Genomic DNA, 18,771 nt, shown 5'->3' with positions numbered 1-18,771 from the left:
GACATTAATCGTGAGATGGGTTCTGCCACAATTTTTTTTTTTATCGCTGAAGCATCACAACAGCACCAGACAACGAATGTTGCGCGATAATCGCGAAGACAAATAATATTGAAGATTATCTCACTAATTAATTTTGAATAAAGACATTGGGGGGCATGTTCTAACTGCAGAATTGAAGTCAGCCAATACTCTAAGTGTAAGAATTCGCTGGAAACACTGTGCCTTGAAACAGTTCGGAGAAATAGGACGCGAAATCTGCAGCGACATACGTTGCGATTTCAGTTAACGTCTCCACATTGTGGAAAAATGCCGTACGGAAATTTATTAACTAGAACAACAATGCCTTTCGCGGCACATCTTGAGTCCATATTTCTCGATACGCGCGCTGTTTACAAATGTTTTAAAGTAAAAGCTTGTTCTTTGATCAGGTGTGCTTGTTGACTTCACACATGTACAGTTAAAGCATGCTCAATAAAGTCATTAATTAAATAAATATTCTATTAATATTCGCCAGTAAAAGAATATAATTCTATCTCAAATCCCCCTCCCCTTCTTATTTTTAATTTTTATCTATTTTTGTTTATGATTTGAAGACAGTATTCGCGGAAACACGTGGTATAGAAAGCGTTTAAAAATGTTCATCGAAGCTGGCTTTGCCACATTATGAGTTCCTGTGCAGGGAAGCCTGTTTCCTTGTTCTTGGGCTTGTTTTTGTGCGTGGTGTGAACATGACGATGAGGAGACAGAGTGGAACGTCAACGTATGTTACAAACCTGTGCCCACCAAGAGGGCCTGATCACGACAGCGAGTCAAGACCCGCGTCGCTAAGCAGTGATCACCGATCGCTCGGATGCAGGGTCCGACCACGAATTGCTTTACCCCCATGGCCGGATCCTCAGGACTACATCTAACGTCAGGAAGACGCTGAATGCACAAGCAAAGCGTGACGCAGAATGAGTGGAGCAGATGCGCAGAAAGGCCTGATATCCTGGTATACGGGCGTGGGCACTGTAATGCCATATAAAATGCCATCGTCGTGACGCATAGAATAGTGTGGACCTTAGGCGGTCGCGTACTGCAGTAGGAAGGCAATATTACTGCTTACGAAGCAGCGTTAAAGTGAATTCGACAGTAGAGCACCACATTATATTTTTAAGGCATCGATTTTGTGCATACATGTCGCACACGTACGGCCACTGTAGCAGGGTCATGAAGTACGTAGATTAGACGACGGAAAAGGTGCCCCTGCACTAGGAGTAAAAACTGCAGTAATACTGCAGCTTGGACGAGTAATCAATACTTTTGAGCTTGCTGTGCGTCATTCTAATTGATTGTCCTATTAGTGGTCATACTCCCCCCCCCCCCCCCAATGTGTGTGTGTGTGTGTGTGTGTGTGTGTGCGTGTGTGTGTGTGTGTGTGTGTGTGTGTGTGTGTGTGTGTGTGTGTGTGTGTGTGTGTGTGTGTGTGTGTGTGTGTGTGTGTGTGTGTGTGTGTGTGTGTGTGTGTGTGTGTGTGTGTGTGTGTGTGTGCCGAACGCTATGATGAAGTTACAGGTTGGACAGCACTTATTAAAAATATTGCTACGGAACAGTATTTGCCTTGACGAAGAGGCGAGCAGTGTGAAGACGGCGACGAAGATTAGAGGCTATATACTGCGGGTAGATAAGGCATACCATACCATACCATACTGCGGGCTGTGGCTTCTTGGCCAAGTGCGGCGCATTTCTTTGTAAATATACTTGTATATAGCTTTTCGTCTGCGTCTTCCTACGTAACATATCTGGTGGAGGTGGACGTTCCCTGTACCTCGTCACGGAGCTTCGCAGTGGACGGTACGTCGAGCCTTCCGTCATGGCTCCCGCCGACGACAGCTCGACTCAGCCGGCTCCGACACCTGCTGCCACTTCGACGACCTACATCGCTCTCCCCGCTTCCCGCGATCCTGGCGTATTCTCGGGCAAAGATGGGGAAGACGTCGACGACTGGATCAGCCTGTACGAACACGTCAGCCGCAATAACCGGTGGGACCCTACTATCATGCTCGCCAACGCACTCTTTTACCTCGGTGGCACACCTCGAGTTTGGTTTCGGACACACGAAGATGAGATCACCAGTTGGGATTCGCTTAAACAAAAGCTCCGAGCACAACTATTCCATCACTGAGCGTGAGTGTCTGGCCCTAGTTTAGGCGGTTGCGAAGTTCCGTCCATACTTATATGGCCGGCCCTTTTCCGTTGTCACAGACCACCACGCGCTTTGCTGGTTATGCTCACTGAAAGATCCTACAGGAAGACTTGGTCGCTGGGCCTTACGCCTCCAAGAATATTCGTATACTGTTACCTACAAATCCGGCCGACTACACAAGGATGCTGACTGCCTGTCTCGCTACCCGGTAGACGAGCCTGACGACGCCGACAGTAGTAACGCCAACGGTATTTTCTCTGTGTCTGACTTCGCTAACATCGCCGATGAGCAGTACCGGGACCTATCGCTGCGAGCACTCATCGAGCGTCTGTGCTCTACGCCTACCGACGCCTCCGTTCGCCGATATGTCCTCCACGGCGGCATTCTGTACCGAAGGAACTTCCTCCCTGATGGATCTGATCATCTTGTCGTGCCAAAACATCTACGACGGACTGTGCTCTTTGAGATGCATGACGCACCCACTGCAGGCCATCTTGGGGTAACCCGCACCAACGCCTCCTATAGGAGGCGTTGCCCGCACGTACGACCGCGTCCGGCGCCGCTTCTATTGGCCTGGTCTCGCTCGCTCCGTCCGACGCTATGTTGCTGCCTGTGATCCCTGCCAGCGTCGGAAAACACCTCAGGTGCTACCTGCCGGTCATCTCCAGCCGATCACCGTCCCTTTGTTGGATCACCGTTCTTTCGTGTTGGATTAGACCTCCTCGGCCCCTTTCCCACGTCATCTTCGGGGAACAAATGGGTAGCCGTCGCAACTGATTACGCCACCCGATACGCTATCACGCGGGCTCTCCCTACCAGTTGCGCCACTGACGTCGCGGACTTTCTCTTGAGTGACATTATCTTGGTTCATGGCGCCCCGCGACAGCTGCTTACTGACCGTGGTCGCAACTTCCTGTCGAAAGTTATCGCCGACATTGTGCGTTCCTGCTCCACTAAACACAAGCTGACTACCTCATACTATCCTCAAACGAATGGCCTGACGGAGCGGTTAAACCGTACCCTTACCGATATGCTGTCCAAGTACGTTTCCAAGGACCACGACGACTGGGACATTGCCCTTCCTTACGTCACATTTGCGTACAATTCTTCCCGGCACGACACCGCCAGATTTTCTCCATTTTATTTACTGTAAGGTCGCGAACCGACCTTGCTCCTTGATACGGCACTTCCTCCTGCTGCGATCTCAACAAGCGAGTATGCGCGCGACGCCATCGCCCTCGCCGACCGCCAGCTTGCCCGTACTCGACTGACAGCCTCGCAAACCACTCAGCAGCGTCAGTACAACGCTCGCCACCGTGACGTACAGTTTTCGCCTGGTGCGCTCGTGCTCCTGTGGTCGCCCTCTCGTCACGTCGGACTTTCAGAGAAGCTCCTTTCGCGATACACAGGGCCCTACCGCGTGCTGCGCCAGGTGACGCCTGTGACGTACGAAATTGAACCTGTGAGTTCGACCTCGCCGTCTACTCTGGCATCTAGTGATGTCGTGCACGTCAGTAGGCTCAAGGCCTACTACACTGCTTCCGAGTCCGGCCTTTAATCGCTCCGGGACGGCGCTTTTGCCGCCGGGGGTAGTGCTACGGAACAGTATTTGCCTTGACGAAGAGGCGAGCAGTGTGAAGACGACGACGAAGATTAGAGGCTATTGCGGGCTGTGGCTTCTTGGCCAAGTGCGGCGCATTTCTTTGTAAATATACTTGTATATAGCTTTTCGTCTTCGTCTTCCTACGTAACAATATAATATTTGCAGGTATCTTCCCGAACTCGTTTACTATGATGCTGAATCTATGGCGCTGCCAAAATGCGGGCTAGTCGGTTCATATATACTGCAAAATATTTAAACTGCGCGAAGACAAGATGTACGGAATAACAGAGGTCAACACACATGTCTATAGAACACACTCGCGAGGGCCAAAGCAGCCACGAAAGCTTAAGCCGACCACCAAGTCGAGAGAAATCAATGGAAACTGTAAACTTAGTCACGCAAGCTCACATACAGCCGATTTTGTGCCACATGTCGTCATCAGATTCGCCAGCGCAGTCCTGCGAACGTGGTTCGCGCATTCTAGAGATGTGTGTTGACCTCTGCACGTGAACAGAAACATAGACGCACACACTGCGCTTTGTGTGTGCGTCTATATTTCTGTTCACTTACATCTTGTCTTCGCGCAGTTTAAATATTTTGCTGAGTTTACTTGCCCCTCCTTTTGATGCGATGAGGGAGCCGTCGCTTTGAGGGTGCAATGTGGACACATCTTTATGACACTGAAAAATTTAGAACGTATGAAGAAAACGTCTTGCGTAAAAGCGTCTCCTCACTGGTCGGCATGCGGGCGCCCGGCCCTCATTTGATTGCTGCGGCGATAGACAATCGAGGGCGGCACGTACGTAAGAGAACATTTAAAAACGGTTTCTCCATAGAATGGAACCTGAAAGAAAACTAAACTTGGCGCGAAAGGGCCACAAGCATGGCCATCAATAAGAAATCCAACGAAAGTACGAACCCAATCCAAGTCAAGCATTTGTTGTTATATTGGATAGCAAATAACAGCGCAAATGCGTTCGGTCGCTTGTTTCACTGTGTCACAAGTTTCACGAAGCTTCGCTAGTGTTACCTCTTTAATGCGAGGCTGTTGCTTTTGCTCTATCAGTGAACTAGGCGTACCACCTTTTGACTGTGACTCGAAACAGCCGGACGAACCATAGTTTTTCGTGGATCTACTGAACTACCACGTTCTGGTTCACCAGTCATGTCATGTGATAAGTGTGTATTTGTGCATTGCCAAAATCTCAGAAGCACGGGTGGCAAGCGATTTTTTCGGTAAATATTTTGTTTGCACATCCTTCATGCGATAGCGTGATGTCACACTTATCACTTTCCGCACTATTTGCTGAAAAATACAATCATCGGACAACGAAAACGCTGGTCCGCAGAAAGTAGTTTTATTTTTGAGCTGTTCATAGTAATTCATAGTAAATGTAGGTCACTAAAGGACAGTCGTCGTCACAGAGCCTCACCAATGCCAATATTGGCATGTCTAGTGTTGCAACTGTCCAGTGGATCAGATATTCTTGGTAAAATCGGTGGCGTCTGCACCAGCTCTGTGTTCTGGTGCCTTTGCGCATTTAACTGTCCATTAATAGAAGCCTCCGGCCGCAGGTTTCCGTTGGATGAACAGCTGAAGCAGTTGTGGGTGAACAACATGGGTACTTCTGCATTGGAACCAGAAGTGGATGGTATGCTCTGTGCTGAGCATTTTGAGCCAGAGTGCTTTACCGACGGGAGGCTCGAGGAACTACGTGGCGATGCCATTCCCACCGTGTTTGATTTCCCAGCTGCCACTGCTCAAGCAACTGCACCTGTTGCAAACAAACCTCCATCATTGCTCAAGAGAAAATTGGTCGATATAAAGACAACTTACCTGAAGCATAATCTGGAGAAGCCTGTTACTGTGACCCTTCCTCCATCTTCAAGGCTTGTCCTTATACCAACCAAGCCACATCTAGAACAACATCGCTCATCTCGTTCAACCACAGTGCCTATTGCCAAAGAGTCGCCTCACTCTCATTTTTCTGCAGTGAGCACCGTGGCCATGTGCAGCAGTGTGCAGAATGACTTGGTTCTGAATGATGATGTGGATACCACTGTTGCTCCGCAGGATCTCAGTGACCAGCGATCTATAGTGCAGCCTATTACACAGCTACGAACATCTAAGTTGGCCAAGGCGACACAGGAGCTTTCAAAGGCAAAGAGAGCATATGCCACTTGCAGGCGAAAGCAGAAGACACTAAATGACCTTCTGTTCGTCGAACGGACTTTGGAGCGCAATGGTAAAAAAGTAATTGAAATTTCTTTGTCCCAGCTTGCACTTGAAGTGCTTGAAATTCAACCAACAGATGCAGCAAACAACCACATTGAAGAAGGGTCTTGTGCATTAGACCATGTTCTTCAAAATGAAGCTGGATCTCACAAAAATGGTGAACAGCTTATGTCTGAAAGCCAATAAATGCAGTCCCAAGAAAGGTGTTTCTCCTTTCTTTTTTTTTTATTTTCGGGTTGATCACTCAATTTATAACTGGGAGCTTTGCTAAAATCTGCAAAACCATCCAGTCATTGGAAACAAAAATGTGTTCTGCCTTGCGCTGCATTTTTTTTTTTTTTTTTTGCGAGCCCATGCTTGTAATCAGTTAAGTTGCTTGCCTTGTTGATAATATGAAAAGCAGCGGGGTATTTAGTAGGAATTATTTGGGAATATAACATGTATAACACTTTATTCACTTGAAAATAATTTGGCTTTGCGGAAGCTGCATGAATGCCATCGAACATGTTCATCATTTAGGATCACGTGCAGCTAACAAGAGTCATCCCATCGTAAAGTTTTTAAGTTTCAAAATAAAATAAGGAATTCTCACCACTCACCCAAAATAAAACAAAAATGTTGCTGTGATGTGAGCGAACACTGTGTGCATGCCATGCGAAATATTGAGTTTGCCAAAAGTATGCCTGAGGAGTTTCCAGCTTCTCTACAGAACATTAGCGATGAACAGAAAACGCTGCATGTACAGTATGGCAACCAACAGCATAATAGAGCAGAGAACTTTCTGACAGCTACTGTTGAAAATTTAACTACAGCGCTGGACAACACAGGAACCTAGGAGAAGAAGAGGTGAACGAAGTAGGCTTGAGGAGCTAGTCTTTGCTGAGTGAAACACGTGTTTGAAAGCTTAGGTCACGGGACCTAAATTATATCGTTAGTGCCAAAACCTGGCAATCACTCTTGTGTGAGCAGAATGACTACAATGAAGCATTTTCACACATGGAACTGTCGGGGCCAGTGTCTCTTCAAAGATTGCAATCCTGATAGAACTGCTGCAGAACCCCGATTCTGAGTCGTGTGAGGTGACCAGGCACACCAACTTTCTGACATGCAAGGAAGGTGAGCCCCAGTCGAACAAGGAGTTCCTCACGGTAACTGAAGACGACGCTGCAGACAATGAACTTGAGGGTACTGCCAACTACAACGAGAAGGTCCTCCGTGCAATTTCGGATGGCCAGTCCGTCCTGCAGTAGCGCCATCAATCTGCCAAAATCAGTGACACATCCAAGGTCAATTCACATGGTCGTGAAGGCGAGGCTGAAATACGGTTCCAAGCCAATGAGCAGCAACATTGATTATGGTCGTGCAATTGAAGCGTGACTACATCTCGCAGGGCAAAACACTAGTTGCTGAAAGTTATGCATCCAATATGTCTCCAATGGAAACATTTGAAAAAGTACAGACAATTCCATTAGAATAAGAAAATGTGAAATCACAGGCTGCTTGCTTCCATCCATGAATAATTATGAATACAAAACTGTGCAGGCTTTCTGAAGTTTACTCGTGGCGATGCATGCTGAGATATGCCGAGATTGTATTACCATATTTAACACAGTAATGTCGTCAAAACTCTCTTATGCATCACCATAAAAAGTAATGGCTATATATATAGTGTTAGCCTTATAAGATTTTGATCACTAACCTTATTTTTGAACTACCTTGTCACTAAATGTTACGCTTTAGGTATGTCTTCAGTACCAGAGAAAAACAACAGGTGGCACGCGTGCTGTGTTAGCAAAGAATAAAGTGCGGTTTTTGTGAATCATTTCAATGTAATGTAGATTTCATATTAACCCCGAAATAACAGATGTGTGTTGGTACTGATGACACATGGATATGCTACTTCGTTCAAAATCTGGGTGAATCCATTGCTCTGAATTTATGCAAAACTCTCAAGGCTCACTGGCGTAATGTGTGTCGTTATAGAAGGAGGTCTATAAATATAGATGGGAGTATTCACGTTAGAATGTGACACAATGTGGTGAATGTTCTTACTACGCTTCATTTGTATTGTGTGCTCAGTATATGCGATGTCATAGCGATGTGATGTGAGCTGGCACAGTAGACTACTTGGCGCACCAAGCCTCGAACGGCAAACGTTGATTTTTTTCTGCCTAGAAGTTGGCCCGCGAAATGTAGATGGCGTTGCCATGCCTCCACAAGCCGTTATTGCAGGACGTGTGGGCCTTTATGGCACCTTCGTCACCGTGCGTACGTACACCTTAACACATCCACAAGCGGACAGTCTACCTACCAAGCAGCAGCCATCCCGAGTTGAAACAGGCAGGCTGCTGCTTCGCAAGGCCAGGTCAGTACGCCGCCTCACTAGTCGGTCATGCTAACAATGCTTCAAGTGTGTATGTATGCCAGCGATTTACGTCAGTGGCAAGAATTCTGACATCACTGCAGTGCAACATACACAAAAACTCCGAGCTGCCACCTATAGAAAAATTCAAGTATCTATTGATGTACTCTACAGGATCTGCCAAGTAAGCAATCGAAGGGATCAGGCTGGCCGACAGCAACTACGACATTGCTATTGAGATGCTGAGAGAGCACTTCAGTCAACAAGAACTTTTGATGAGCGATCGCATCAACGAGCTCCCAGCACTCTCCCTGGTGAAGACCTCGAAGGACATGAAGAAGGCGGGCCTGCTGCATGACACTACACTTCCATATAAGTGCACTCAAAGCAGTGGCATAGCCAGGGGGGGGGGGGGCTGCCGTGCTTCAGCACCCCCCCCCCCAAAAAAAATGTTGCCCGCCGGCGGGAAAAATTGCACATGTGCATCACGTGCACGGATTTGCCCTACGCGGAATGGTGATTTAGTCCAGTTTATAACTACACCTGGCAATACATAACCATGATAATCAATGCCAAAATCACAAGAGAGAACTGAAAGGTTCTTGGAAACCACAGAGTGGGCATATGCAACCTTAGCCACCCCCCCCCCCCCCTCTCCACCCCCGAAAGAAAATCCTGGCTATGCGCCTGGCTCAAAGGACTGGGTGCACTGCCTGATCAATATACTGTGGTGCTCAGTTGTGCCCTGCCAATGTGCTTTCCAAAGGTCTTGGGAATTTTGTGCAGACAAAAGATTAAGGAGACTAAGCAGGATACCGCAGATGTCTTCATGATGCCTGAAGCAAGAACACGCCATGTGAAACACATTTTGTTGTTTTTACAAATCCAAGTCGAAGTGTGGGAGGAAGACAAGCGGGAGGAGTCATCACAGGAAACCCACCACCCAACTACGTAAGTTGACGAGCTGAGCACAATGTCACGACATGCAACTGGCATACCATTGGCATCTGCTTTAGCAGCAACAGTCAACGCAGCCACATGCTCCTTCTTTCCATCATCGCAGAGCGCACCGCCAACATACACACAGACAAGAAAGAAACATGACTGTGCAATACACACCGCAGAATGCGGAACCATGTCGCTCGATTTTGTAGAGTCTCACCCAGCCTCGCTTGCAGCAAGTGCCAACGCCGACACCTTGCAGCACTTTGCAAGTTGTCAAGCACCATCACAAGGACTGTTGCTTGACAGTGGTCACAGTGCAAACTCAAAGGCTACAATTTGTAAATTGTGATATGTGCCATAAAGTAAAGAATTAAAAAGTTCATTAGAGTTTATTTTTTTTATGAGTCGATTATGCATTGCGATTTCTCGTCCGAATAATGTCCATCGCTTCGAGTAATCCAGCTCAAAGACTACAATTATGCTATCTGCCACAGGTAATTTTTTTTAATTCTGTAAATCTTTAAAATGGTCGCCCCGTATCACAGCACTACTGGGATTCTAAACACAATTTTCTACATAATGTGCTCCCATCCATGGTAACAACTAGTCCAAGAACATTTGGCATGTCATTAACCCCAAAGAAAATGATTATATACACCTGGTTTACAGCTCAGGAAATGCCATCCCTTCTAAAACCAGTGCTCAAGGGGGCTTGACAATTTCTACTACTTCACTGCTGGCATCACAGTGCTATGCCCACCGCCTAATGCTGCTGATTATTACTGACCCCAAGTGGCATGAAAAACCTTATCAGAAAGCTAAAATCTTCTTTACCCCTGATTGTGATTTAATTAACGCCAAAATTTTTAAAAGCGCACATTATTCACTCATAATACTAAATAATAAAAAATAAATAAAATAAAAAAATAATAAAAATAAATAAAAATAAATAAATAAAATACTAACGAAGATCTTCTAGCACTCCCTTGACAACAGCTCTTTACCTGACAACTAGGAGGTGCGGAAGGTGATTCCAATGCATTAATCGGGTACCAAGTATTTGCCACTCGGTTACCGGCACATTTCACTCACCAGCGTTCCATGCAACATCTAGAATATATCTTGTTTTCAAATCTGGTGAGGTTTCTCGAATCCAACTCATTTTTCACACATTTAGAGCTAAGCTACCACAAAACCTATTTCATTGAAACTCTTATTATTCACGCACATATTATTATTTAAGCACAAACTAAACATGATCATTGGCCATAGTTTCATAGCTGATTGTATTTCTCAAAATTTTTTGAAAGCTTTTGACAAGGTGAGTCAATTGCTGGATAATAATTTACATTTACTTAACATGAACTGCAAACTGCTTGCTTGGCTCGAATGTTTCCTGTTATTATACCACTCCCAATTCGTCTCCGCTAACAATGTTAACTCCCCATCAGCTACAGCATCCCACAACTTTTTTTTCTTACTTTTTCTTGTCTATAATTACTATTTATCTAACCTACTTGTGTTTCATCTCACATGCACTGATTTGCTGCGAATGGTGTAATCTTTCATGAAATAAGCCACACTAGTGACATAACCTATCTTCAATCTGGCCGTAAGACTATTTCAAATTGATGCAAATCTTGGTGCGCGGAACTAAACATTAATGCTTATCTATACTCATAACCCAATCCAATTATGAATTTCGAACTTATTACCTTAATAACTCCCCTTTAGAAATAATGTGTTCTTACAAATACCTAGGCATTCCCATTTCAACCAACCTCACCTGGACATTTCACATTAACTATGTATCTAACAATGCTAACAACGCTCAGGGATATACCTTCGAAGGAACTTTTCACATTTACCCTAGAAACAAGCATAGGCGTATCTACCGGGGGGGGCAAGGGGGGCACTTGCCCCCCCCCCACTGTCAAAAGTGGGGGAGCGAAGTACAGTGGAATCTCGATTATACGATCACGGCTAATACGAATTTCCAGATGATACGAATTTTTCTGTGGTCCCTGGCCGAGCCCCATTACTTTGCAACGTGCTAGAGAACGGTTGTTACGAATCGATTTTCGCACCGCGTCGGTTGATACGAATAAACGCCGCCCCACCGACGGCCGCGAAAGAGAACAGCGCGCAGTCACGCGTTTTCTCCCTTTCTCTTTTGGTGCGGAGGCGCGGACGTGGCGCCGGACAGCGCGGAGGCAGCAACTGGGCGCGAAGAGTATGAAGCAGTGGCACTTTACTGCTTTTCCTCCTTCTCCACGTGCCATCGGCATAATTACAACTACAACTGAGGTCAAATTTTGCGAACATAGGGGGCAGAATACGCAAAGTTTATTGTGATGGTAGATGCGTGTTTATCAAATATAGCTTTGAAAATAATTGTAAGCAAATGTTCGAAGGTATTACGCTGCTGCTATTAGCTAGGTTTCCCAATGCCCTAAGACAACTCTTGTGTTTCAGATAATCGATACTTTGAAGGAATAAGTAGCATTTAAGTGAAATGTGTTGCGTAGTTATAAGGTTTCCGGCTTATTTAGATGCATTACGAATAATTATTGAGCCCTCAACTTTCTTTTTTTTTTTACTTTTTCATGCGTGATACATTAGGTTTGCCTGGTGTCCTCAATGAACTAAAGGAGGCGGCTTCGTTACGTTTGGCGACTGTAAGCACAGGTTAATAGGTAGTGTGTAGGTGAAGTTCAAAGTAAATGGGCAATTGGGGCTTTCGTAATAAATACGTATGCAAGCACTATGGACTGTTACGAGCGTGTCTAAAGAGCGGGGAAGAATTTAGCACGCTGCCCTGGCAGAACTATAAAAGCCACCAAGACAAAATTTTGTGAAAACTGGTGGTACGCTATGGAAACTCTCTGTGCAAAGTTAAATGCAGTTGGATTGGAAACATAGCCTTTGTAAAAATATTCTTATTCAAGTGTTAGAGCATGCGATATGACAGCTATCAGCTATGCCTCCCAGCGTCCCGACACATCTGTAGGCTACAACAGGTTTATATTTTGTGGAAAGGGGAGGGGGGCATGGTAACTGCAATGTGCGACACAATTTTGACGTTCCTGGTCCAATTATAAGTGTTGCAAATATTACTAAGCCGTCGTTTTTCTTTCCCTATCTTCAGGCGTCATAACACGTTCCGACTTGGTTTCAGTGATGTCCTCGGTGAACTAAACAAGCCATTTTTTTTCTATTTGGCGAAAACAAAGGACACGTTATCGGCAATGTGTAGGTAAACTTCAAGGACAGGGGACTATAATTATGACATTTGCAGGAAATTGCGCATACAAGCGATCCGGAACTTTATGAATGTGTTTTGCAAGCAAAGAATCTTTATCTCGTTGGTCTGGGAAAACTGTGAACTCAACCGATATCAAATCTAGCGGAAATTGAGTGGGCGGGGGGGGGGGGGGGGGGGCGCCAGGGAGAGGGTGAGGGGCACCATGGTAAATGCTATGGCGAAAGTACCATGCTTGCTGGTGAATTACTGGCTTTTTACAAATTCCAACAAGAGGTGCTCCAAAGCATTTCATGCAGGCAAGGTTTCAAACGGAGTAGTCGTATACGGGCAATATTTTAATGTATGCGTTATAATTACAAGAAACTAAAAATTTTATTGCCACTGTTCAAAAGACAGAGCTTCGCTGGAAGTGGCGTTGCAATTCTCAAAGGTCGGCTACATCTGTTGTGTGTTTTCTTGTGAATATTGCAAATACTTTACGTTGATTGCACTCGTTGAGTATAACCTCGACAATACTATTACCTAAACTAGTGGTACATTTATGCTGTAGACTTAAACACCAAGTACAATTCTTTGTTTAGGTATTAAAATTGCTTGTAGCAAATGTGCATTTTTATGTGCGCTGTACAGCTGCTACTTGGGCGTGATCCAGGACGTCTTTGAGGTAATCATCGCCTTTTGCCCCTGCGGCATCTTGAGATTTCATATAGTTGCAAGAAATAAATGTTAATTCAAATAACTTTTCGGGCCCCCCAATGTTCACCATGTGTGATTGATAAACAAACATACGTCTGCGTCTGTTATATATAAAAATAACTGACATACGCATGTCGAGGCTCGCTCACTTATTGTAATAGTAATTCGCAATACATATATCTATCTATATATATATATAGAGAGAGAGAGAGATCAAATTGTTTCGCGGTCTGCCCCTCCACTCAAGAAATAGTTGGTACGCCACTGGAAACAAGAGCCCTTATATATTATTAATCCATTCAAAACTCTAATACGCCACATCAGTTTGGGGCCTGAGCCGCGAAAACTTAAAATATTTATTAGAAATCATTCAGAACAACTCGGCTCGCTTTATTGTATCTAATTATAACAGAACTGCCAGTATAAGCAGCATCAAATCTACCCTCGGCCTACTGTTATTAACACACCATCATAAAGTTGCACGTCTGTGTATTTTGCATTACATATTTCATTGTCATTCTCTGCGTGGCCAACTGATTTTTCCTCCCCATTATCTGTCATCTCGACTAGACCAGCGTCACAAGGTTGCAATTCCATCATGCAGAACTAACACTTTCTTTCTTCATTCCTACCATGAACATCCGAAGAGTGGAATCACCTTCCTATACATATTGCCACTATATTTGACAAAGAACACCTTAAAAATTGCTTAGGAATTGCACTGTATAATGAAGCCTCTATAGTAAATTTTTACTGCTTCAGGTTTGTTCCTTCTCTTACTGACTGTAACCACTCCCCTCTGGAATGCCATTTGGCCCTGAGGATATGTTTGATAAATAAAAGCTTTTTCAAGCAAGAGAAATTCTTTCCCATAATCAGACAGATTAGAAGACTATTGCAGATCACCTCTTCTTGATCTCTTCATGTAGTAAAGGCAATATATCACTAATTGTGATCAGTGATACATCATGACCAGCGATATTGTGATCTGAAACAAGACCTAAAAGCAGGTGAATTTTTTCATGGTTGCTGTTACAGGGACCCTAAAATGATATTGACTTGTGTACGAAAGCACCGAGTTGATATTGTAGGTCCTCATGATCGCCAAGGGCTAAAATTAACTGCTGCGTAGCAAACAATGCAATTTATTATTAGGTTTTGAACATCTGCATTGTTACAAATGACGTTGCTGGTGCCCCCAAGTTTTCGGTTGCCTATGCCCAATATATGCTGAAGGCATGCTATGTCACTGTAGCAAGCAATCTGATTGGCTTCCCTTATGACATCATCAGAAATACTTCAAGCATGTCGCTCTAATTAAGCTCCTTTTAATAGCATATGTATACATAACAATTGAATTGAATTTATTCTGCAAAAAGGATGCGAGGATGACTAGGCAAGAAAGCTTACATGTAGCAGCTTGAGGGGAACCTGGCCACTTCTCACACCTGTAAAAATACCTGTACTTGTAACCTGTGTACCTGTAGAAACAAAACCACAAATGGAATAAACTTCAACCCAATTGTGCACTTCCACATCGGAAAGTGGATCATTTGCGGCAGTTGTCTGGACATGTACATTTGCAGCGTGTATGCAAGGAAAGGAGTGGAATAATGAGTTTCTTCCGGAAAGCATGGCCCCGTACGTGGTGTGGTAGGCTTCACAGAGCAAGGGCAGTGATGACAAAGAATGAAACAAATGTTCTACAATAGTGCAGTGACACTGGCCACTGGCGGGAAGCAAAGCAGCTGTTTCATGCAACATGGGGGCAGCGAGTTCCTGGCACCAGAAACATGTAATAATAATAAACCAGAACTTGGTTGTGTGCAGAGAGTAAAGTACACGCGACTACATGCTGCAGAAGACATGAGCACTGCATGGATACTTCATTTTGAGGCCACCATCACCACAATCATGAGAAAGGCCGAGTTAAAAAGAGAAATGTGAACGCACTTGGTTCGAAACCAACAGGAAGTAGATAGCACTTGCGTCACTGCTTGACGTGCCTAAGGAGGCAGGACACAGCCATGGCTGCAGGGAACACGAATTGAGGAGGAGTGTCGTAGCTGGAGAGGAGGGTAATGCTTAAAAAAAAAAAAAAACTTAACTAGCTCGAATGTCAGAGCATGCTTTAGAGAGAAAGCATTTATTTCTGCTTCTTCACGCACAATCGAGGCAGAGCTAAGTGCTATAAAGTCTGACATAGCTTCACCCTAAGCAGTAAAAATAAATACCAGTGACTACATGAATGGAAGAAATACAGTGGCAATCAGCAGTGGCACATTCAAAAGTTAGGAAAACAACAAATAAATAAATAGTGCATCAAATATGGTGCAATTGATCACATGATGCAAGTAAAATGAATGGATTGTAGAAAGATTAGCAGTGCACAATGGACATTTTCACCTTGCCTTTTATGTACACCTTTTTCTGCTTCCAGGTTTCCTAATGCAACCATAGTATATGCATTTGCATGTATGTGCATATGCTGCACTGTAAAGAGTTAGGGCGGCATAGTAAGCCGAGATTGGTAATGCCTGCTGATGACATGATGCTACAGGACAAAAAAAAAAACACACATTTTTACCACTGTTTACGTTGGGATGTCAAAACACACCATGCATTTTGGAATGTTGAAGGCAGGTAATACCACTTCCCCAATTCTCATAAAAGGGCACTGCAAATTATTACAAGCCTCAGGGAACCTTTGTTGGCAGAGTTGAGACAACATTCTGCTAATAAACTACTTAAACACATAAGGTACGTGTTGCCTCACATAAGCCAGTGCTGGTGACCACTGCACTGCCACACTATGTGTCTGGTGTGGCCGCAAGTCCTTTAGCCTGGGGACTTTTGCAACATATTGCATCAATTACGGCCTCAAAAAGCCTCGTACCAAGCAAGCTTGAAGAATTCAAATACGTCCGTTTCCTCTTTTAATGTGCGCATGCAATTGTGTGTATGACATCCACAAATACCATGCAATGATTTAAAAACATTATTGTCTTAACGAGATGAAACTCTTCTGTTGACTTACAAACTTTAATAAACGAACCAAAACTTCCTTGCCACACCCTTGTCACAAAGAACACCCTTGCCAGAAAATTTATGTAGGCTGGTGAGCGCACTGCACGAGCTTGCGAAATAAGAAAAGCCCCCTGCAACTACTCTGCAGTGGACACAGTCTTCGGGGCAACAGGAAATGTATTTTGCTTCCCTCTCCCACGTACTGCGCCAAGAGCGATCCGGGGAAGATTTCTACTTGCTCTCATTTCGTTCAACTGCGTCAGTAACAGCCGAGTACGCTGAAACTCCGACCTCATGCGCTCCGTTTCTTTGCGGTAAATCTCGGCTTTCCGGTTGGCAACGGCAATCTTGCGCTCGATAGCGTCCACAGCGTACTGGACAAGGTCGGCGTCACATTTCGCGTAGGTGTGCTCCCCTTTGGCAACGATGGGGCGCTTCTGCGAAGTTCCTCTTTGAGCCCGAATGATACAGGCGGTCAAAGCAGACGACTGCTCGGGCTGTCGTGGCGTACGCAGTGCGGGTCGCGCAAGCGAAGTGCGGTTTGTCTCCGCAAGTGATTCAGATTTATGAACACTTTCCATGGTGGAAACAAATGGGCAAAGTTAACAAATGTCGCAGAGCGGTAGTGCGAAGACAGTATCGCTCAAGCTGCTCCGAGCATTTGCGGCGTTCTTGTGAGCAACTGATCCGTATTGCTGAGACTCAACGGCACTTGCGAGTCTGAATCGCCAGTGGGCCGCTCACTTTCATCGATTTGTATGGCAATGCAAGTGTAGATGGTGTTCGGAAGAACACCACAGTCTATCTCCGGACTGTAGGTCGCTATAGTTGCTGGTAAAGCGAAATGCTCCAAATGAACACCAAAGACACGTTCACATAAGCACTCGGCAAATTTGCAGCAGTTTGCAGGCCTGTAAATAGAGTAAACAGCGTAAGAGCTGTGGCTGTTATATCCGCGAGTTCGTATTTCTAGCACATTTCTAGTTCGTATGTCGCAGAAAGTTTCCTTCGTCAAGTGAAACAAGCCACACAGGCCGCACTTTCGTATCCTTAAATACCGGCCAATGTTTTCAGCACAGTCTAAAAACTCTCACTACAGTCAGCACACAAGTCATGCTTGCATTTCCAAAATGCGATCCTGCACTTGTTGAAGAAAGAAATAATCGGGTGGCCGAGGTTCACGGTGCCGAGGCAGGCCGAGGTAGCACTGGGAACGAAGTCGGTTCGAGCCAAATCAGAGGCCTTGGAGCCAAGCCAATCGTGGAGGAAGGAAAAAAGCCTTCTAGTACACTGTAGAAAAAGCCAATGAACCAAATTTGGTCCCTACAAATGCGTTGTAGCTGGGAGTTTGGTGCCCTGGGGATAAAGGTGTTCTCTGCCGTGGCTCACTGATCACCCAACCTGGCTCCCTATACTTGGACCATAGAGCGCTGCCGAATACACGGGGACAAGTTCTGCAAAAACGTTTTCGTGACTGCCCATTGAAGCATGTAAAAACTTCGTGATCTTATGAATTGGTTGAACCTTGTAAAGTGCGTACGCAGACATCAGGTGGCAAGATTCCGTCATGGCTGTAAATCCGACGACTACGGCGCCTGATGCCTCGCTTGCTGACACACCTGTTCAGCGAAATGGCGCCACTCTTCGGCCGTTTAAAGTCCAGAAGCGCGGAAGCGACCGAGGAGCTCCTGCTGCCAACATGCCAGCGCCGTGTGCGCTGGAAAGATCCAGCGATGAGCCGTTACCAAAAAGGCGAAAGGGTAACGTCCCTGCTACCGAAACTCAAGGGAAGCGACTTAGACCTCTGGCCCCCAAATTACAGCCGAATACCGGGGTCCTCAACATCTTGAACACCCGACAAGGCATGTTGCCTCTGAGTAGCTCTGAACCTTTGACAGTATTATTGCTTTGTGAACAGGCTCAACCGTCATCTAACGCAACTGGGATGTCACTTGCGAAACCTACCAGAACTGTCAGTGAACCTGCAATTACTATCATCACCAGTGATGATGCTGGCGTAGTGTACACGATGGTGACAAGGATTGATGATAAAAAAACTGGTTCGTGTACTTCAACTAACGCCATGTCGGCTTCTGTGATAGAAAGTGCCTCCGAGTCTGCGATTATTGGCATTCCTTCTGCGGCTATTGGTGTAGAGCAGTGTGTGTCAACAGAGCATGAGAGACAAGATTCTGCATTGTGTGATAGTGCCATGTTATCACCCACCAGAAATCTCGCAAGCGAGCCTGCTCTTGTTAGCAGCCTCACCGACAAAACTGGCATAACACACAGCATGTTGTCGGCAGTTGAAAACAGTGCATCTGAATTATGTGCTGCTGGTATGATCTCTATGAAAGAAAGGCCTAGTGAGCCACCGATTGTTGGCATCCCTTCTCCGAATTTTTGCTTAGAGCATTACAATTCGGAAGCTACTGGGCGACAAGCATGTGGA

The 18,771-nt window shown here is 45.4% G+C and overlaps 1 protein-coding gene across 1 annotated transcript; it reads left to right on the top strand.

Moving 5' to 3' along the window:
- Positions 1–4,749: 4,749 nt before the first annotated feature.
- LOC119448641 (uncharacterized) lies at positions 4,750–6,226 on the top strand. Its single transcript, XM_037711872.2, has 2 exons — positions 4,750–5,024; positions 5,364–6,226. Exons 1-2 carry the CDS (start codon positions 4,954–4,956, stop codon positions 6,208–6,210), a joined length of 918 nt encoding a protein of 305 aa, XP_037567800.1. The 5' UTR covers positions 4,750–4,953; the 3' UTR covers positions 6,211–6,226.
- The last annotated feature ends 12,545 nt before the right edge of the window (positions 6,227–18,771 follow it).

The sequence above is a fragment of the Dermacentor silvarum genome, chromosome 4 (genome assembly GCF_013339745.2).
Source record: "Dermacentor silvarum isolate Dsil-2018 chromosome 4, BIME_Dsil_1.4, whole genome shotgun sequence".
NCBI classification, from domain to species: domain Eukaryota; kingdom Metazoa; phylum Arthropoda; class Arachnida; order Ixodida; family Ixodidae; genus Dermacentor; species Dermacentor silvarum.
The sequence above is the reverse complement of the archived record's forward strand: the minus strand, read 5'-3'. Positions and strand labels throughout refer to the sequence as shown.